The 24,000-nt window shown below is 42.8% G+C and overlaps 1 protein-coding gene across 1 annotated transcript in view; it reads left to right on the forward strand.

Annotated features, from left to right (window-relative positions):
* Positions 1 to 2,295: 2,295 nt before the first annotated feature.
* Positions 2,296 to 24,000, forward strand: part of LOC139764986 (uncharacterized) — a 60,491-nt gene continuing 38,786 nt past the window's right edge. Inside the window, exons 1-8 of the mRNA XM_071692039.1 lie at positions 2,296 to 2,434; positions 16,788 to 17,251; positions 17,865 to 18,185; positions 18,493 to 18,701; positions 20,151 to 20,306; positions 20,606 to 20,736; positions 21,123 to 21,300; positions 21,798 to 21,981. Coding sequence (XP_071548140.1) covers positions 17,012 to 17,251; positions 17,865 to 18,185; positions 18,493 to 18,701; positions 20,151 to 20,306; positions 20,606 to 20,736; positions 21,123 to 21,300; positions 21,798 to 21,981 — 1,419 coding nt within the window. The 5' untranslated portion in view covers positions 2,296 to 2,434; positions 16,788 to 17,011. The remainder of the gene's footprint in view (positions 2,435 to 16,787; positions 17,252 to 17,864; positions 18,186 to 18,492; positions 18,702 to 20,150; positions 20,307 to 20,605; positions 20,737 to 21,122; positions 21,301 to 21,797; positions 21,982 to 24,000) is intronic.

Here is a 24,000-nt window from a genome sequence, read left to right on the forward strand (position 1 = left end):
CCCTCTCTCTCCAAAACTCTTGCATTTACCTCCCTAACCGCCCCATCCATAAACAAATTAAACAACCATGGTGACATCACATAACCACCCTTGTCGCAGACCGACCTTCACTGGGAACCAATCACTCTCCTCCCTTCCTACTCGTACACTCTTGATGAAAACTTCTCACTGCTTCTACCAGCTTACCTCCCAAACCGTATACTCTTAAGACCTTCCACAAAGCATCTCTATCAACCCTAACATATGCCTTCTCCACATCCATAAATGCCACATACGAATCCATCTGTTTTTCCAAGTATTTCTCACATACATTCTTCAAAGCAAATACCTGATCCACACATCCTCTACCACTTCTGAAACCACATTGCTCCTCCCCAATCTGATGTTCTACATAAACCCTCATCCTCTCAATCAATACCCTCCCATACAATTTTCCAGGAATACGCAACAAACTTATACCTCTGTAGTTTGATCACTTACCTATATCCCTTTTGCGTTTCTACAATGGCATTATACATGCATTCCGCCAATCCTCAGGTACTTCACCATGATCCATACATACACTAAATACGTATACTTGAGTATATCACTGTTTGAACCGGGCATTCCCAGTCACCAGTCATTTTCAGCACAGATAGGGGAGAAAGAATACTGTCCACGTATTCCATGCGTGCCGTAGAAGGCGATTAAAAGGAGTGAGAGCGGGGGCTGGAAATTCCAAAGGAAGGAACAGAGAAAGGGCCAACCCTTTATCCACAACCAAGCCTCTCAGATGTTATCTGTACTCCCGAACTAGCAGACTGTCAGCTATACCCCCGAACTAGGAGACTGTCAGCTGTACCCCTGAACTAGCAGACTGTCAGCTATACCCCCGAACTAGGAGACTGTCAGCTGTGCTCCTGAACTAGCAGACTGTAAGCCGTACCCCAGAACTAGTAGACTGTCACCTGTAACCACGAACTAAGAGACTGTCAGCTGTACCCCCGAACTAGGAGACTGTCAGTTGTATCCTCGAACTAGCAGACTGTCAGTTGAACCTCCTTTAGATAGAAAAATACATCGCTATGTCGGGAGATGAAGTTTTTTCTTTTGGCATAGTAAACTTGACGTAATAATGAGTGTATGAGCTTAATGTTTCATCATGAGTACATTCCAATGTTCTAACATGACGATAATTCCTGGAAGTTTTCCTCTGGTTATGATGTTGGCTCCAGTTGTATCTTGGATTGTGATCGACGTATTGTAGGAGGGCACTGAGAGTTCAACCTGGCAGACCCACATTCTATCTAATTAGGCAGAGTGATACAGATCAACAATATAGTAAATGTTACAAAATATTAACATATGAATAAAGTAGCTAAAAACGAACTGAAATAATTCATTTTTCCCATTAGGTACAGGTAACCTTAAAATGATTTTCTCATTTCTCCCTCCAAAAGAAAAAAATAATTTTCTCACTTTTCACCTCACGCATAATACAAGTTGATTGTCAGCTGTTGAGGAACTCCAGACCTGCCATACGTGGGTGGAGTCCTCGAGCGATAGTCGTGCCCTTGTCCCGTGTGTCGGGCCTCGCTGTAACCTGACACCTCAAGTAACAGAGCGGCCTCAGCGGCCCTCCTGTAGGGTGAAGCTGGATATGGGTGGGAGGCAAGGGGAGATAAGAGGGGAGGATGTTGTGGGAAGGATTAGAGTAAGCGGGAAGTGGCTTGGGAGGAAAGTAGGGAGTGGGAGGGAAGTAGCCTGGGATGAGAGTAAGTAGTGGGTGGGAAGTGGTCTGGGAGAAGAGTAGGGAGTGGGAGGGAAGTAGCCTGGGAGGAGAGTAGGGAGTGGGCGGGAAGTGGCTGGAGAGGTGAGTAGGGAGTGGGAGGGATATAGTCTGGGAGGAGAGTAGGGAGTGGGAGGGAAGAAGCCTGGGAGGAGTGGAGGGAGTGGGAGGGATATAGTCTGGGAGGAGAGTAGGGAGTGGGAGGGAAGAAGCCTGGGAGGAGAGGAGGGAGTGGGAGGGAAGTAGCTGGAAGAGAGGGAGTGAGCGGGATCAGGGTCTCCTGGAAGTCAGTAAGGACGACAAGGGTGTATCTGACCTAATGTGGGTGGGGAGTGACGTGGGAGTGGACAAAGTTTTTTCTTTTTTTTTTGGTGGGGAGGGGGAGGGGAGGGGAGGGGAGGGGAGAGGGAGGAAATTATTGTAGTAGGAGAGAGAGGGGGGGGGGGGAGACAGGGGAGGGTGTTGGAGGAAGATCATCCTCAGCTGGGCGGTAAGCCAGTGTGTGCTTGCTTCCCCCGCGGTGAGCAAGCTGGGCTGCAGCTCCTCCACGGTTGTCGAAGGACCCAAGGCGTAGGTGGCGACGTCCACCTGTTGTTCAGAACCATTAAGGAATAACCAACGTTTGCTGGACCAACAAGGGCAACGTATATAAAGATTTTCCCCCTGGTAAGATATGTGCATAACAATGAGTAAAGTACGTTTGTATCGTAGTTTATTGTAGATATTACTGTTTGGAAATGAGATGTTTGAGGACAATATGTGGTGTGAGGTGGTTTGATCGAGTTAGTAACGTAAGGGTAAGAGAGATGTGTGGAAATAAAAAGAACGTGGTTGAGAGAGCAGAAGAGGGTGTTTTGAAATGGTTTGGGCACATGGAGAGAATGAGTGAGGAAAGATTGACCAAGAGGATATATGTGTCGGAGGTGGATGGAACGAGGAGAAGTGGGAGACCAAATTGGAGGTGGAAAGATGGAGTGAAAAAGATTTTGAGTGATCGGGGCCTGAACATGCAGGAGGGTGAAAGGCGGGCAAGGAATAGAGTGAATTGGATCGATGTGGTATACCGGGGTCGACGCGCTGTCAATGGATTGAATCAGGGCATGTGAAGCGTCTGGGGTAAACCATGGAAAGTTCTGTGGGGCCTGGATGTGGAAAGGGAGCTGTGGTTTCGGGCATTATTACATGACAGCTAGAGAATGTGTGTGAATGAATGGGGCCTTTTGTTGTCTTTTCCTAGCGCTACCTCGCACACATGAGGGGGGAGGGGGATGTTATTCCATGTGTGGCGAGATGGCGATGGGAATGAATAAAGGCAGACAGTATGAATTATGTACATTTGTATATATGTATATGTCTGTGTGTGTATATATATGTGTACATTGAAATGTATAGGTATGTATATTTGCGTGTGTGGACGTGTATGTATATACATGTGTATGGGGGTGGGTTGGGCCATTTCTTTCGTCTGTGTCCTTGCGCTACCTTGCAAACGCGCGAGACAGCGACAAAGCAAAATAAATAAATAAATAACCCAAGTAAACAGATTTGATAAATGCAATTAGAAATTCAGGTGTATTTCCACCATCACTCGTTATAAATGTAAAGAAGGTAAAGAAAGTAATAAATGACAGCCAATAATCATTTTAATCTGAAAAAGAGGTACAAGAATGCTAGGAAATTCAGTCGTGTTTTCCAAGCTCATCCTAATACTAACCAAATCATTATGAGAGAATTGACAAAACCCGAAAACATGAAAAAACTTGCTCGAGACACCCAGCTACCGAGGTCAACCCCCGCCACGTGACCCCTTTAATCTCTCTCTTTTACAACTGTTATGGCAAGACAAAGTAGACAGTGCTTGGTCTATTAAGATTGGTGTTGGACTCCAGGAATCAAGTGTGATGTTGGGATTTAAATAACTTTGTTAAGTATTGGCACTTGATGAGGTGGTTGTCTCCACAAAACATGTCGTGCCACATGTGTAGAAAAATTACGTTAAATAAAATTTTATGAACCCTATTGAAGTGCGATTTCACCTTCATTTATATATATATATATATATATATATATATATATATATATATATATATATATATATATATATATATATATATATATTGGAAAGGATCACAATTGAGCGCGTGACTAAATATATTCCTATGAGTCCACGGCAAAATGAAACACTAAGTTTCCAAGTACACTTTCATGTAATCATCACATCATCAGGGGAGATACAAGAAAGAAATATGACAGTCAGTTGATATATACTGAAGAGACGTAGCTAGGACACCATCTAGTAAACAAGTGACTACTCGAATATAGGTGGGGGTACGTTCGAGTCTGGCAACAAGCGTATCATAAATTTATTATGTGGACAAAAAGGGAAACTTTTTACAAATCTTATCAACAATAACGTTATCCAATCTGTATAGACCTTCACTAATATTCATGTCACAATTCTTTGTGTATTAGTGATAGAGGATTCAATGATATTTCTCGTGGTACAGGAGTTAGAGTTAATTACTGAGGTGGCATTGCTCCATTCAATGCAATGATCATAATTTTTAACATGATTAAACAAGGCATTTGATTCTTGTTTTGTTCTTATACAATATTCATGTTGCTTAAGTTTAACAGATATATCCTTGCCAGTCTGCCCAACATAAAACTTATCAGAATATGTACATGGCACTCTATAGATGCACCCGCGTAATAAGTTTATGATGCGCTTGTTGCCAGACCCGTACACACCCGACTTACATTCGGGTAGTCCTAGCTAAGTCCCTTCGTTTTACATCAACTGACTGTTATATTTCTTTCTTGTATCTCTCCTGATGATGTGATTATTACATAAAAGTGCACTTGGGAACTTATGGAACTTATCGTGTTCCCGCGGATTCATATATATATATATATATATATATATATATATATATATATATATATATATATATATATATATATATATTTTTTTTTTTTTTTATACTTTGTCGCTGTCTCCCGCGTTTGCGAGGTAGCGCAAGGAAACAGACGAAAGAAATGGCCCAACCCCCCCATACACATGTATATACATACGTCCACACACGCAAATATACATACCTACACAGCTTTCCATGGTTTACCCCAGACGCTTCACATGCCTTGATTCAATCCACTGACAGCACGTCAACCCCGGTATACCACATCGCTCCAATTCACTCTATTCCTTGCCCTCCTTTCACCCTCCTGCATGTTCAGGCCCCGATCACACAAAATACTTTTCACTCCATCTTTCCACCTCCAATTTGGTCTCCCTCTTCTCCTTGCTCCCTCCACCTCCGACACATATATCCTCTTGGTCAATCTTTCCTCACTCATTCTCTCCATGTGACCAAACCATTTCAAAACACCCTCTTCTGCTCTCTCAACCGCGCTCTTTTTATTTCCACACATCTCTCTTACCCTTACGTTACTCACTCGATCAAACCACCTCACACCACACATTGTCCTCAAACATCTCATCTCCAGCACATCCATCCTCCTGCGCACAACTCTATCCATAGTCCACGCCTCGCAACCATACAACATTGTTGGAACCACTATTCCTTCAAACATACCCATTTTTGCTTTCCGAGATAATGTTCTCGACTTCCACACATTCTTCAAGGCTCCCAGAATTTTCGCCCCCTCCCCCACCCTATGATCCACTTCCGCTTCCATGGTTCCATGCGCTGCCAGACCCACTCCCAGATATCTAAAACACTTCACTTCCTCCAGTTTTTCTCCATTCAAACTCACCTCCCAGTTGAATTGACCCTCAACCCTACTGTACCTAATAACCTTGCTCTTATTCACATTTACTCTTAACTTTCTTCTTTCACACACTTTACCAAACTCAGTCACCAGCTTCTGCAGTTTCTCACATGAATCAGCCACCAGCGCTGTATAATCAGCGAACAACAACTGACTCACTTCCCAAGCTCTCTCATCCCCAACAGACTTCATACTTGCCCCTCTTTCCAAAACTCTTGCATTCACCTCCTTAACAACCCCATCCATAAACAAATTAAACAACCATGGAGACATCACACACCCCTGCCGCAAACCTACATTCACTGAGAACCAATCACTTTCCTCTCTTCCTACACGTACACATGCCTTACATCCTCGATAAAAACTTTTCACTGCTTCTAACAACTTGCCACCCACACCATATATTCTTAATACCTTCCACAGAGCATCTCTATCAACTCTATCATATGCCTTCTCCAGATCCATAAATGCTACATACAAATCCATTTGCTTTTCTAAGCATTTCTCACGTACATTCTTCAAAGCAAACACCTGATCCACACATCCTCTACCACTTCTGAAACCACACTGCTCTTCCCCAATCTGTTGCTCTGTCCATGCCTTCACCCTCTCAATCAATACCCTCCCATATAATTTACCAGGAAACATATATGTATATATTATGTATATATATGTATATATTATGTTGTACAGCTCCCTTGTGTGAAAGTTGATTATGTGTATCGTACTCTACTACCATTTTCTGCAACAGCTTTTATATATTTACCGAGAAGTATTTTTGACACTTTAAATAAATCTTAAGTATGATTTACTAAGTTCCTAACTGTTCATTCCTTTTGCCATCAGGCTGTTGACCTCTCTCTTTATGCTTCAGTAAAACTTGTTTGTGCCCGAAAACCACATTATTATCCAATATTTCCTGCACCCTTGATACTTCCAAAAGTCAATTTGGCTACTTTGCTCCTTAATGGTGTAACAGACAGAGTAAGCAAAGGACATTAACTGATAACCTTATGAACTGTAGTTATTTCCAAATTCAACTTTTGCAGGTTTAGTGCAATTTAAAAAAAAAACTGTCTATCTATCCACCTGCATCTCTGATGTCTGTCCCCAGTTCGCATCGACGTTATCATGTACAAAATAGAGAGAAAATATTGGTGAGGGCAGATGTTATGAGGACATCATGATATCAAAAAGGAACATCAACATAGCAGTTACTGAGCCTGACGGCGATGGTACTTTTCTCTCATGAATGATGAGCTGATCACGAAATCTTTCATGTAGAACTGGTCATGGGAGATGCGTGGAGAACTGGTTATGGAGGTGCATGCAGAACTGGTCATAGGGGGTGCATGTACAACTGGTCATGTGGGTTGCATGTAGAACTGGTCTTGGGGGATGCGTGGCGAACTGGTCATGGGGGTGCTTGGAGAACTGGTCATGGGGGGATGTGCTTACGTCTAGTCGTGGAGACACTGTTGCAGTACTGGCCATGGAGGAATGCTCACACTGCCAGCCTTTAGATCATTTACACTTTCATAGATGATAACATAGAAAACTGACAACCGACTGAATGAATGAAACTCTGCTACAATATCAGGGATTTATTGATGAATCTCAATTCAATCAATTTTTCCACGAATGAAATTCAGTAAGTGATTTTCCATACTGGGCAGAAAGCAACTGCTTACAAACATCACTATAGCTTGTTTCGGTGACGTTCTTGCTTTTGCTGTTGTTCTTTGCTTATGTGTTTATCTCTGCCTATTCACACTTAACTTTTTCTTCTCTGTAGACAAGCACACTCAAGCTGCATTCAAATCACTTTTTGTGTTACTACGATGATTGCACTGAAGCTTCTATTGCAACAGCTAATGCTATATTTTCTATACCTCTAATGGCATTCTATGTTTTTGTTTACTATACATATCCCTAAATCTCACCTCTGCTCCTACATCTTGCGACCTTCTGTTCATAATGACAAAAGTGTACATGGCTGAACACAGGCGCCTTATGTGTCACATTTCTTTTCATGGATATAGAATGGTTCCTCGTATATCGAATGTCACGTTGATGTTATATCTTCTAATCTTACTCGTCTCTAGAGATCTTAACAAATATATTACACACTTGGGAACAGCGAGACATTTGTCGAAGCAACGCCAGTCGCCAAGTTATTTGGGAAGTCAACATTATGCTCTTTCAGATATCGTCAGAATTAATTTGACGTCAATGATCCTTAGGTAAATCAATGCATATTGTTGTATGCCTATGGTACTACGGCCTTACAACGTATCCAGAAAAGGAAAAGACAATTCGTGTCGACCTTCAAACCGGGTGAGGTAAGGCGCAAACCTCCACACTCACCCGCCGACCTCCTCGGCGTGAAGTGGCCATCCGCTCTGTCTCATATCACGAGCTTCTGACACGAGTTTTCGTCTCCAGTTTAAGTAAGATATACATCCATCTGCATGCTGATTATGGCTCTGGTTTACTTATTTTCTCGAATGAATATTGAAAGAAAAAATAAAGACGATAGCAATCCGTCCGCGTACTGAGAGCAAAAATAGAAAAATAAGTGTTTCTTAATGTTCCACAAATGAATTGATCAGAAACCCATTGTGTTCCAAGACAGACTGCTGAAGTGGAAGTGTACGTGTGGGTAAGGCATGTGTGGTCGAAGGAAGTGAGCGTTGTTTTCTTACAGGTCAACCCGTAATGTCACTAAGTGTGTTATTAATGTGCATTCAGAACTGTGGGATTAAGTGATGAAGAACCCACTCCTAACCCAAGCTTTGTGGCTGAGGCAACAGACGTAAACAGAACTCCATCATCAGTACAAACTCTGACACCTGTTGCATTACCTCGCTTCCAGCACGTTTGTGAGGCGAACAGATTTTCTCAGGTGCCAAGCACCAGAGACCTGTTAGTTAATGTCAGCGCAATTGATAATTCATGAGACAGGAAGGTTATTGGTTCTATATGACCATCATTCAGTATCTATCGCCAGTGTGAAACTATTGTGTATTACGACGTGTTTATCAACATATAGTTTTGAGAAGTATATCTATCTATCATCAATCACTTTATCTCCAATGTTCAAGGGGTTAATCAGGTACCTATCTATGTACCTCCCTTAAGATTTACTCAAAATCAGGTACCTATCTATGTACCTCCCTTAAGATTTACTCAAAAGTGTCAAGTCACGTATTCTTTTCAGGATTTTCTGCTAAAAGTTTCCCTTTATGTACTTATGTTTACATCGACTACAACTCTTACTCCCTCATAAGGAGTTGATAATAGAAAATAAGGATCAGTTCTACATACGTGACAGTGGTTCCGGGGGTCGTTTTCATCGAGCGTCACAACTCGGCCACAAGAGGTCCGTCAGGTGCTGGTAGCCAGCCAATCTTACATGACCAACCTATCCAAACAAACTCATAGTAAACACTGGCAACAGATGGGATAAGTCGAACGTCCTCTTGAAGGCAACTGTTGGTCTGTGCCACGTTGGGCGATGTCCGTCCCAGGATGATGAGCACTATCTCCGTCCCGGGATGATGGTGAGCAGTGTCCGTCCCGGGATGACGTTGGACAGTATCTCTGTCCCTGGATGAGGTTGGACATTGGCTCCATCCTGGGATGATGTTGGACAGAGTCTCCGTCCCGGGAGGATGAAGATGATGCTAAGCTGGGCCAGTACTCGTCCTGGGATGATGTAGCTGGCACCGCACTGGGCAGTTTCTGTCCCAAGATAATATAAATGACAGTGTGAACTGGAAAAGGAATTGTGATTGATAAATCAATTGGTTTGAAAAAGATCCATACATAAGGTTGCGTGTGTGGGTGGGTGGGTGGGTTGTCACTGACCACTACTGAATCATGTGCTACCTGACAGGCGCACGTAGTACAGGTTGTTGAATGTGAGCGTGCTGACCTCATGAGAGAGGCAGCTCAGTCCTACTTGTTATCTTATTTTCGAAGTCTTTCATAAACTCTTCGCACCTGTCCTCGATGCTTTTCACCTCTTGCAAGCAGGTTAAAGCTTTTCAAATACACGACCGGATACCTGACATTATATAGAAGAAAAGAAGAAAAAAGAGAATGCTTGATTCCCATAAGGATAAATCTATATATTATACCTAGTGAGGTGTATGGAAAAGCTGTGCCTTGGGTGGTGAATATCTGACCGGGGGAGGAGCAGTGTATCCTCAGGAGAGGTAGAGGACGTGTGAAACACGTGTTTGCTTTCAAGATTTTTTCCTTAAAGAAAAAAATAATATATATTTTGCTGATAGCGTCATGGGTGCGTGCGTATAGCTCTCTTTATAGCATCAGATACCAGGGAGGCAGAACCATATGTCTTGGTCTCAGATTGAAATGTCATGTATACACGACCTCCCAGAATCGATTGCTTTGGCTGTATATGTAAATTATCAGTTTGATTCCGCGCTAATCTGAGAATGGTTATCTATGGGTGGGTAAAAAATGCGTAAATTCATATAATAAAAAGTTGACAGAATGACTGAGTGAGATTAGTAATAAGACAGATCGAGATAGGTCGAGGCAGGCAGAGTAGTCCAACATTTGATAACCCTCCTGCGTCCATCTACTTCTTGCGTGGTTTCCTGTGCGCGTCACCAACGCTCAGGAAGATGACTAGCGTCAGGCTCCGCGTAAGGTCAACGTGACAGAGCAAGCCTTGAGGCACGTCTCAAGGTGAAAAGCATTACAGGAGGAGATAGACAGTGATTGGACAGGTAGACCAACATGACAGACTCAGGAAACTGTATCTCCTGGTAATAGACGGCCATCACCGTCGTAATGGTCCGCGACAGTGGACAGTGATTCAGAGGGAAACTTGACTAAAAGATGAGAACAAGAATCTTTATTCATCGAGGACATATGTAGGATAACTTACTGACACCAGCAATATTACTGGTGTTCATCATCTGAAGGCAGAGAAGCTGTCTTCACCTTCCTTCATTCAGAGTGTGTATAGAGAGTCTACTCTAGTCTGCTGTTCATAAACGTACGACCCTCAGAACCTCAGAATCACTCCCGCATGACTGACCAGTCACTGTTGTGGTAGCCATATTGACAGACATGAATCATATTTGATGTCACCACTTCACCAGAATCCCATCTCCACCGCCATAACCTCAGCATCGCTAAAATCACCAATAATTTTACCTCTAAGCAACACTACCCTCGACATCATCCTAACTACCTGACATTACCATTTTTGACATCACTTCATAACAGCCACCACCAACATCATCACCACTACCGTCGCATCATCACGACCACCGCAACACAGTCATCACCACAGCCATGCTACTGAGCATTATATCCAATATCATAATGTTTCCAACGTGAACCGTGATGCGTGTAAACCTATGGGAACATCAAACCAATCACACACAAGCTCTTATCCACAGGATATTCGGTGAAGATGGGTGAAGATGCTTCTCCGGGCTGTTGGTGATGGAGGAGGAAGGCTACTGAGAGAGAGAGAGAGAGAGAGAGAGAGAGAGAGAGAGAGAGAGAGAGAGAGAGAGAGAGAGAGAGAGAGAGAGAGAGAGAGAGAGAGAGAGAGAGAGAGAGAGAATATCAGGAACTTTTTCGAGATGGGTGACTGCGACAAGTGACGTTCCTCAGGGCTCAGTGCTGGGACCACAGCTCTTTCTGATCTACGTCGGTGACTTGATGGAAGAAAGTAGATTATAGATTACTATCATGTTTGTTGACTATGCCAGACTGTTGATAAAGTGTGAAATATGAGCGAGTGCAATATGCTGCAAAAAAGACAGCATTGGTCAGACAAATGGCAAATGAAATTCAAGTTAAGCAAATCCGCAGTACAAAAAATGATACGGGAAGGGTATTAACGAAACAGATTGCAACCATTAAACCACGTGGGAAGCTCATAAAGGAATCAGGTTATATTTGGATTACTATAAGAATTGCCGTCAATGTCATGGATAATGAGATGTACAAAACAATACATACCATGTACATTTGACCCAAGCTACGTTATGATTCAAAAAATGTCCTCACTTGAGGAAACAGAAATGTTGGAGAAACTTCAAAGAAATGAAAATAGGGTATTATGAATAATGGATGAATTGAGTAAGAAAGGGACAAGGGTTGCCCTCAATCTACCGATCGTGAAGGAAAGAACGACCTACGAATTTCTGGTGAGCCAGAAGGGATGCCAAAAGTAGATGACATATGAAGAGACGGTCAGATGAGACGTGAGGAATTACTTTTGAGCAACACAGTAAGAGATACGAGGAATAGTCTGAGCAAACGTAAAATAATACAGATAACACAAGAAACATATGAAGTCTAAATGATAAAAATGCGTCGTAAAGAGATTGAGCCCCACGAGTGTGAAGCTCCCTCCCAGTGCGCACAAACAGGTAATCACACACACACGCACATACACACACACACACACACACACACACACACACACACTCTCTCAGTACAACCTTCAAGGTCAAGTTGACCGAGTGTTGATGCCCATGAAGCAGTCAAGAAGATGGCGATGACGGAAAGCGAAAAGTTTTGGAAACATCGTTTGGTTAAGATGAGACAGAGATATTCTTGTGTATCTAAGACTTGTTGATGTGCTTTCCACTCTATTGCACGCTACAATATACTGCACATATACTAGGATGTGTATGACATGTAATGGGATTCTACAAACATATAACATGTATAACAACACAGAGAAGAGTAATGATTAGTGTAAGGTTATGATATAATACTATCTTCAATTTCTGCTGTTATTGTTATTGTTGTTGTTGTTGTCGTTGTTCCAGTAAATGGTTTATACTCAGCACATACAACCACCGTAATAGTACCCAGCACATACAACCACCGTAATAGTACCCAGCACATACAACCACCGTAATAGTACCCAGCACATACAACCACCGTAATAATACAAGAACGTGGCTTTGTCGCCTGGCGGCTGGTCACCTGACATACTTAATGATACATTAGCAACACCAGACGTACAATACTACAAGTACAACGTTGACTCACCCAGGACAGTGTCTCCATCTCTATACAAGTCTTCAACCATCCTTTTGACCCTAAACGGAGACGATTCCAACCCACACTGTCCAGTCACCTTGATTAGACAGTTTATTTTATTGAACCAAACACCAACCATTCTAGGCATGACATGCGACACACACATGGCATTAACTCTTCACGCCAGTTGTATGAAAACAAAAGCAGAACACAAACTGAACCTCCTCATAACACCGACTAGCACCAGATCTGGACAAAAATTAATCCCTCAACATCCTCTACAAACAATTCATTCACTCATTTCTAAACCATTCTTCAGCTGCCTGGTCCACCACCCTCTCATAAGTAAATGTAACAAAGCTTCAAACCACTCAAAATAGTGCACTCAGAACAATCATTGGCTTCCTGTTAACTACAGACACTCAACACCACAGTGGAGCAGAGACCTTCCCAGTACAGACTTACCTCAACATATGTGCTCGGCCCTTATCCAGCGGTGAGCGCTACGCCCTACCCCTGCCCTGCCTTCCAGGAAAGTAGTACTCTGAAGTCAGTAAAGTCTCATTTCCTTACACATACATATATACACGCAGACATATACACGAACACACACATAGAGCGCGTGCAGTCAGACATAAGAATCGTCCTATATCAGTATTGTTGACATTTCAGATAATGCACAAACAAATGCATAATTAAGCAAGTATACAACTTAGTTTTTGTTAGGCTCTGAGGTATGTCAACCAGTATATACCTGTAACCCAACCAACTTTCAACTATCCATAATTTCATGTTCAGCCAAATATCACTCAGCGCATTATGTGTAAACCATGATATTTACTCTATGAAATGTCCTATATATCTATCTGCCACTTTGACTAAGGAGATGTGTACCTCACACAAGTGTTTGTCGGAAGCATGGAAATATGCAGCCCATCTTCGTCTTACGGTCTTTTATAATTGGTTAACTTTTCACTATACTGACCTGGGGTCCCAGGCAATATCTGAACTATGTATTTTCAGCGGAATGGCTGCCTAAATTCAATAAACCGTTGTTATTCATTTATTTATCTAGTTATTTGCATACATAACGTAAACGTATGTCCGGAGATTTACAACACTTTCTGTTCAATGTATAGAATCGCGAAAGTATCTTTTGCCAGGAGGTCAAAGTGACCGTCTTGGCTCCCTCATATGGTCAGTATCAATTCATTAAAAGTTCATCATAACATGAAGAAGACTACATCTCTTCATTGGTAAAGCTATTTAGGTCACTGCTAATAAAAGAAACTTGGCATACTAACATTAAAGATAAATATGATCAACATACCCGGGCAGATCAGCTGAGGAGATAAATATGATCAACATACCCGGGCAGATCAGCTGAGGAGATAAGGATGATGACCAAACACAAACCACTGAGGACAAACTTCAGTAATACCACCCGCCACCTCCCCTAGACCCACCCATGACGGATCACCACCCACCCATGACGGATCACCACCCACCCATGACGGATCACCACCACCCACCCATGACGGATCACCACCCACCCATGACTGATCACCACCACCCACCCATGACGGATCACCCACCACCACCCACCCATGACGGATCACCACCCACCCACGACGGATCACCACCACCCACCCATGACGGATCACCACTCACCCATGACGGATCACCACCACCCACCCATGACGGATCACCACCCACCCATGACTGATCACCACCACCCACCCATGACGGATCACCACCATCCATAACGGATCACCACCACCCACCCATGACGGATCACCACCATCCATAACGGATCACCACCACCCACCCATGACGGATCACCCACCACCCACCCATGACGGATCACCACCCACCCATGACGGATCACCACCCACCCATGACGGATCACCACCCACCCATGACGGATCACCACCACCCACCCATGACGGATCACCACCACCCACCCATGACGGATCACCACCACCCACCCATGACGGATCACCACCCACCCATGACTGATCACCACCACCCACCCATGACGGATCACCACCATCCATAACGGATCACCACCACCCACCCATGACGGATCACCCACCACCACCCACCCATGACGGATCACCACTCACCCATGACGGATCACCACCACCCACCCATGACGGATCACCACCCACCCATGACGGATCACCACCACCCACCCATGACGGATCACCCACCACCACCCACCCATGACGGATCACCACTCACCCATGACGGATCACCACCACCCACCCATGACGGATCACCACCCACCCATGACGGATCACCACCACCCACCCATGACGGATCACCCACCACCACTCACCCATGACGGATCACCACCCACCAATGACGGTGACCGTCCACCCATGACACTCCCTCTTTCCAGCCACCACTGCCACTGTGAAAATTGTGAGGTCAGACTGGTAGTGTGTGATCCATTATTGTGTGATCCATGGTAGGGAGTGATCCATGACTGTGTCATCCATGGTAGAAAGTGATCCGTGATTGTGTGATCCATGATATGTGTGATCCATGATAGTGTGTGATCCATGATCTTATGATCAATGGTAGAGGATGATTCATGATTGTGTGATCCATGGTATGTGTGATCCATGGTGGTGTGTGATCCATGGTAGAGTGTGATCCATGGTTGTGCGATCCATGATTGTGCGATCCATGGTGGTGATCCATGGTAGAGTGTGATCCATGGTAGTGTCATACATGATAGGGTGTAGTTCATGGTTGTGAACTTTAGTTCCCCTGAGAATCATATGTAAGGCTATAGACTCGCTGACAGCGATATGTAAGGTTATAGACTCCCTGTTAGCTATGTGTTAGGTTATAGGTTTCCTACTAGCTACTATGTATAAGGGTATAAACTCCCTGCTAGCCATATATAAGGTTATAGAACCTCTGCTAGCTGCTATGCATAAGGCTGTAGACTCCCTGTTAGCTATATTGAGGCTATAAACTCCTTGCTGTCAATATGGAAGGCACTATACTCCTTGCTAGCTATATCTAAGCCTATAATCTCCTGTTAGCTACATATTAGGCTATAGACTCTCTGCTAGTTATATGTAAGGCTACTGACCTCCTGCTTGCTCTCAATACCGCTAATACCTGCTTGAGTATCTGGACGGATTAGTGACGGCTGAGCAACGAACAAGCAACTTCAGTGGCTGTCAAATATCATTCCTTTCGCCCAGTTAGCTGTCTTTTTTTCTGCCTCACCAACACGTGAACGCTGGCAGTCTGTCTACAAACACACATTCCCTGCATCTTGTGTACCTCACCTGACAATATAACACACAGGAATAGTATTCGCAAATTTATATTTTCCTGTGGTCAACACTACGTGCTAGCCAAGCCTTTAGGCAAAATCTCTTAGTAAGTATTCAGAATGAGATTCTCTCTCTCTCTCTCTCTCTCTCTCTCTCTCTCTCTCTCTCTCTCTCTCTCTCTCTCTCTCTCTCTCTCTCTCTCTCTCTCTCTCTCTCTCTCTCTCTCTCTCTCACCCCATTTTCATAAGGTGAAGTAGAGACAGACTACTCAAAGCTCCTCACAAGAGCCTCATTTGGCCGCTGGCGTACGGGAGTTGTATGGTGGCACCTGGTGACCAGCCGCCCTGAGCTACGTCCAACAGGGATCCTCTGTACCCAGGATTGTTTACCAAGTACGTCATGGCCTCAAGTTAGCTCTGACTGGTTTGACGTGTTTATCAATCGTATAAAACGCGTATATCAATCGTATAAAACGTGTATATCAATCGTATAAGATAAATACAGGTAATACCTTTTACAGTCTTTAACTGTTCATAAAAGTTGTTTGTACACACAAGTCCCTAATCTATTTTCGCGCCCATAGTACTTTGTCCCAAGTTGGACGCTCACAGTAAGGGTCGTTATCTAACCTCCTTCCTCACTATCTATGTATAATGCTCTAGTTACAGTGCATAGCTCATGATGACTAGCATGGACATGAGCGAATATATATATATATATATATATATATATATATATATATATATATATATATATATATATATATATATATATATATATATATATATAGATAGATGGATAGATAGATATAGATATAGATAGAGATATATGATAAAGACGATCATTCCTTCTGTTACCCAGGAGATTCCAATCCCTTCCAGGAGACCCCATCATCCCTTCTGTGACCCGTCTCAGAAGACTCCATCATCCCTCCTGTGACCCGTCCCAGGAGACCCCATCATCCCTTCTGTGACCCGTCCCAGGAGACTCCAACATCTCTCCTCCTGTGACCCGTCCCAGGAGACCCCATCATCCCTTCTGTGACCCGTCCCAGGAGACTCCAACATCTCTCCTCCTGTGACCCGTCCCAGGAGACTCCTTCATCATGACGAACCATAATCGAAGTGCGGACGTGGTTGCCATGGACTTGAACTCGTCCGACCATATGGTCTCCTTTGGTAAGAGGAGCGGCTGCTACATCAGCCGGAGCGTGGCATGGCTACTTACTCTCTTCTTCGTCAGCGGGATCGTGGCCACGGGTCTTCTTGTCTACTTCTATGCGCCTCACCAGAGAGACATGGACGCTGAGCAAGTCGGGGAGGTCATCAGACTTCAGGAGTATCCGGTAAGTCACCACTACCATGTCGCACGGGTGGTGTCTCACTGGAAGTCATCATATCTTGGGCGGCCAGATAGGTATTGCTGAACAAGACGCTGAGCAGATAAGTATATCGGTGGAGAAAAATGTCTTCGGTAGCCAAAGCCACTGTAAGATCCATACATCCACCAACCAGTAAGCAAATGTCGTAAATCATTAATATCCTATATCATTAGTGACCACAGTAATCACAGTGATGTTTCGGGTTTTTCTACATTTGCTTCAGAGGAAATAATAATTGATTCATGCTACTAATATGTGGGTAGTTATGTCGTAATTCTAATGTGAATCATCTGTTCGAATCTTCTGTTATCATCAATTCAACCAGTGGTAATCGAGACCAGAAATGGACAAGCTGGATCATACTGATTGCTAGCCAGTACTGCTAACTGCTGCACCGCCAGTACTGCTAACTGCTACACCGCAGAAGCGTGTGTGTGTGTGTGTGTGTGTGTGTGTGTGAATATCTAGCATTTTCTGTTCTTTGCTGAAGCTGAAACTAACAGAAATTGACAACCTATTGAACAGAACTTGATTATCAACACATGAAATCCGTAAGAAAATGTATCATTACCCACAGGTAGGGGAAAAGTTTGTCATGACCACCACACCCACGGAAGCTACCACTACCACCACCACGACCACCACCACTACCACAACAGAAGCCCCCACCACCACAACCACCACAACCACAACATCGAAAACTCCAGAAAAAGAGAAGATCGACGTGCGTCTCCCGAGGGCCCTGAAGCCGCTCCATTACCTGGTCAAACTTCAGCCATTCATCAACGGAAACTTCAGCATCATCGGCTACGTGGAGGTGGAGATGGAGGCACTGGAACCCACCTCCAACATCACCCTCCACATGGCCGACATCATCACCAGGAACGAGACCATCACGGTAAGATTTAACTCTATAGTCAGAAAATGGATGATGTGTAGAAGCGCCTAACAACAAATATGTCTTCAGATTTGTATAACCATTTGATATAAGTTATATTTATCTTGGCGTCATAAACCATTTTTTGTATACTGTAGATTTTAAGGTGTGATATGGATTCTGGCTTAATGACCTTCAACTGATAAAAACCATTAAATCCAAGAACAATCTTAATGTTAGATTCTCCAGGATCTTGTATGGCTCGAGTTCTTGCCTTATGACAACTCTCGGTATTTACAATAACATATATACAAGTCTTGTTCTACAGCTGAGGGATGTGAACGACAAAGAAGGAGCAGACTTGAGAATCACAAAGCACGAGTATGATAAAGAACGACAGTTCTATATTGCCCATCTGGAGCGGGAACTACAGCAGGGGCACAGGTACATCATCTCCATGGAGTACGTTGCTCTCCTGAACGATAAGCTCAAAGGCTTCTACAGGTCCTCCTATGTTGAAGACGATGGCATCACCAGGTGAGTCTATCGTTCATCTTTCCCTGTTTACCATTAAAGAAAATTATGTTTCCTTTTTAAGTTGGGAATGATTCCTTTTTTGGTTGGGAATAAGTCACTTTATTTAAATATATTTGTATTTTTTTATTGGTGTACATTTTACCGTAGTAAACCATAACTTATCACTAGATTTAAAATTCACAACCATTCTACTATGCTTATTCTTCATTGTAGATGCCCACTTTTCATCTTTCACTTTCCAACGTACATAATAGCTAGATAACGTCGTTTACAGATGCAATCTCTCGTTTAAAACTGTTCCGAACCAATCCAGTGAAGAGAAATCAACAGTCACTTAAGCTGCCTCAATGAACACTGAACATTGATCCGAAGTCCATGTAAACAATGGTCTCCACACGTCTGATCCATCGAAGCCCGAAACATGACTCCAGGACGACCCATTACACGCCTGGATGATCCAATACATCCTTATATCTACCTAGACGACCCATTACACGCCTGGATGATCCAGTACATCCATATATCTACCTAAACGACCCGTTACACGCCTGGATGATCCAATACATACCTATGTCTACCTAGACGACCCGTTACATACACGAGTCTACCAGGACGACCTATTGAATATATGTACCTCTGTGTAGCTGCATCAATCCATTACATACCTGTAACTACCTGGACGACCTACTCATACCTGTAACTACCTGGATGACCTATTCATACCTGTAACTACTTGGACGACCTATTCATACATGTAATTAGCTGCAAGATCTACTCATACCTGTCCTTACCAAGACGTCCCATTTATATGCCTATTTGTCTGGATGAAATATTTTGAAGGAATTGTTCAGATACATCGGATTCATTGCGACCTGTTGAGCTAAGATAACTATCTTAATGACATAAATATGATAACCATTCCTTGTATATTTTCAGCTACATAAGTATATTTCTTGCGATAAAAATGATATTTAAATAAAATGGGAAACAAAAACTCTATAATGTCGTCCAGGAGCCTTAACCTGTGCATGACGTTTGATATATCTATATAGTGATGGAGAAGAGCGGACCATCAGGTAAAAGTAACAATTTCTAATGTAAATATATCGTTCAGTAAGAGTGACTAGTGTTTCCAGGAGCTTTTGTAAGAAAGTTTAAAAAATATTTGAATTATTACTGATGTTTATGTTTAGAATGTTTTCACAATGAATACTTATATATGAATGGAATTTAGCGTCTTTACATACACCCTATAAAATCATACTTTACATCATGAAATTCACTTCAGTTTTATCTATGAACTCGGAAGTATCGATTTCTGTGAACATTTAGTAGGACCCCGATTTATTTGGTACTCAAACATGACATCCATTATATTTCTACCTTACATATGAACAGAAATATTTGAATTTTCTGAAGACGTGATTCACTTATGAAAACCTTCACCAGGTGGCTGGCGGCAACGCAGTTCCAGGCGACGGACGCCCGTCGCGCCTTCCCGTGCTTCGACGAACCTGGCTTTAAGGCCACCTTCGAGGTCTACCTGGCCAGGGAGGAGAACATGACCTCCATCTCCAACATGCCCATCGCCGAGACTCTCCCTGTGTGAGTGTAGCCTATCAGCAGGCAGGTGTGGTTGTCGTATGTCCATCACCCACTGTTTACTGTTGCTGTTCAGAAGGCATAATGTCAGGTTTAATAGACAGAGTCAAGCAGCAGAATGAAATATTTCAAGATCAATGAGGTTACACAACATTATCAGTTATGTATATGATCCAAGACGGGTTCCAATTCCGTCAGGTTCACAAATGCATTTTTCTTTTTTTTTTTTGTCAGGTTAACTTGCAATCTGCTTTTTGCTGCAGCTTGACTTTGTTTGTTAACAAAGCTTTATCTTTCCCCAGCACTGGTCAGGAAGGCTGGCTGTGGGACCACTACAACACTACGGTGCCCATGTCCACGTATCTTCTTGCTTTCGTCGTATCAGACTTCGCTCACATGAACTCCACTGAGGTCGATCACGTCTTCTTCAGAGGTAGATGATCATAAACACTTGTGTTGTCTGATGTTGGTTAACAACTTGAACTTTCATTTAATCATGTATTGCATTTGGTATTTCAAGTCTCAGAAGAACAAATTTCTTGATGAAATGTTTTCATTGTTTCTGAGATTGTCCAGCCAGGGACAGTGTCCATCTAGGAAAATGGTCGTTCATTACCTGTACTTAATTTCGTCGCCTTTAGATCCCACGTCAGGTAACAAAAAGCATGAAGAAAACGCACAGCGGAGTGAAGGTAATGAAACTGATTTTGGTAAAGTTTCTAATCATCCCAAATTCATTTCTAACCTTAAGTGTTTTTCAGTGATAGTCAGATTAATCTAGGATCTTATCATTAATATCTTTTCCTCACACACACACAGTGTGGGCGCGGGAGTCAGCCATCCATCAGGCAGAGTACGCACGGCAGATTGGTCCTGCCGTCCTCAGCTATTTCGAGGATTACTTCAACCAGTCCTACCCACTCCCCAAGCAGGACATGATCGCCATCCCAGACTTCAGTGCTGGTGCAATGGAGAACTGGGGTCTCATTACCTACAGGTGAGCTTCACTGACTGACTGCGGTTTCATGTATTCCTTACTGTTTTGCACATGGCCGTGAAATTTCTGTCTTTAATCTGGATTCCAGATCAAAGGTAACAAAACCAAACCCTTTAATGTCTTCGCGGTTTATGCATGTATGAATAGGATATGTGTAGGTACCGATAATCCAAGTCATATGAAGGTATATCTGTTTCTGACGGGAGGGATTCCAAACAGAAAATGTAAGCACAAGACTTGTTCTCGTAGTGCCAACGATATGTGAAAGAGGCGAGGATCCAAGGAACAACGAGAAATAATGCCATCCCCTGTAGGTGGCAAGGAAAGAGGCAGGGCTATTTGTTGACACAGGTGACGTATGGGATCTAAATGACGATGATTCTCGCCCGTTAAGGTGTTGGTCTCAGTTCTATTTAATCTTATCCTAATATTATTCTACTTTTGTTTCTACCTGGTAGAGACTTTTGCTAATCCTTCTTTTATCTGATCTTTCCCAGGGAAACGGCTATGTTGTATGACCCAGAAAAGTCCGCACCAAATAGCAAGTACTGGGTGGCCCTTGTTGTAGCCCACGAACTGGCCCACCAGTGGTTCGGCAACCTGGTTACTCCCAAGTGGTGGACTGATCTCTGGCTAAATGAAGGTTTCGCCACCTACGTTCAGAACATTGGCATGGATCAAGTAAGTGCTCGTCCCTCTTTAATTCATATACACATTTCATTTCTACGTTGGAGTTTCCAGTAACGAACCAGAGTCCACATCAAAGCCGCACCATAATTTAGATATACTGAGAAACATGAAAGGGTTAAAGAAGAAACAAGGGAAAGTATCAGCGAATTTTGGAGGAAGTGAAAAACCTGTATTTTAAAATGTACCAGGTCATAGTTATTGAGGATGACATGAGACGGTAAAATTCCAAAGTTTCGAGGTGTAGGGAAAGAAACAGTTATCAAAACGGCCTACCAATAAGTTACCAACGGACACAGTAATAATGTGATGCAATAGTTCGCCATGTATTGGGTGGTCTATCTAATAGTAGGAGCACAACCAGAAAGCTCTTGGGAGCAGAACCTTAGGTCATATGCAGTAAAGTACATAAATTGAAAACGTAAGTTTATGTAGGGATGCAGGTGCTTAAAAACATTAAAGTAGGAATTGGGATGTTATATAGGAAATGGGATGCTATATACAACATCCAAATATGATATTCTCACTGCTGGAGATGTTCAGGGAATAAAAACATGGCAGGAAAACAATCTTTTCTCTATCCAAAATCACGCATTGATCCATTCTCATTAACAGAATCATCTAAACTTCTTTATGCATACGCTTTAATGTTTCCGCCCAATACATCAACATACCTTTATATATATGTATATATATATATATATATATATATATATATATATATATATATATATATATATATATATATATATATATATATATATATATATATATTTATTTATTTATTTTGCTTTGTCGCTGTCTCCCGCTTTTGCGAAGGAACACAAGGAAACAGACGAAAGAAATGGCCCAACCCACCCTCCTTACACATGTATATCCATACACGTCCACACACGCAAATATATATACCTATACATCTCAATGTACACATGTATATACACACACAGACACATACATATATACCCATGCACACAATTCATACTGTCTGCTTTTATTCATTCCCATCGCCACCTCGCCACACATGGAATACCATCCCCCTCCCCCCTCATGTGTGCGAGGTAGCGCTAGGAAAAGACAACAAAGGCCCCATTGGTTCACACTCAGTCTCTAGCTGTCATGCAATAATGCCCGAAACCACAGCTCCCTTTTCACATCCAGGCCCCACACAACTTTCCATGGTTTACCCCAGACGCTTCACATGCCCTGATTCAATCCACTGACAGCACGTCAACCCCGGTATACCACATCGATCCAATTCACTCTATTCCTTGCCCTCCTTTCACCCTCCTGCATGTTCAGGCCCGTATCACTCAAAATCTTTTTCACTCCATCTTTCCTCCTCCAATTTGGTCTCCCACTTCTCGTTCCCTCCACCTCCGACACATATATCCTCTTGGTCAATCTTTCCTCACTCATTCTCTCCATGTGCCCAAACCGTTTCAAAACACCCTCTTCTGCTATCTCAACCACGCTCTTTTTTATTTCCACACATCTCTCTTACCCTTACATTACTTACTCGATCAAACCACCTCACACCACACATTGTCCTCAAACATCTCATTTCCAGCACATCCACTCTCCTGCACACAACTCTATCCATAGCCCACGCCTCGCAACCATACAACATTGTTGGAACCACTATTCCTTCAAACATACCCATTTTTGCTTTTCGAGATAATGTTCTCGACTTCCACACATTCTTCAAGGCTCCCAGGATTTTCGCCCCCTCCCCCACCCTATGATTCACTTCAGCTTCCATGGTTCCATCCGCTGCCAGATCCACTCCCAGATATCTAAAAGACTTTACTTCCTCCAGTTTTTCTCCATTCAAACTTACCTCCCAATTGACTTGACCCTCAACCCTACTGTACCTAATAACCTTGCTCTTATTCACATTTACTCTTAACTTTCTTCTGTATATATATATATATATATATATATATATATATATATATATATATATATATATATATATATATATATATATATATATATATATATATATATATACAG

This window comes from Panulirus ornatus, chromosome 52, assembly GCF_036320965.1.
Source record: "Panulirus ornatus isolate Po-2019 chromosome 52, ASM3632096v1, whole genome shotgun sequence".
NCBI classification, from domain to species: Eukaryota; Metazoa; Arthropoda; class Malacostraca; order Decapoda; family Palinuridae; genus Panulirus; species Panulirus ornatus.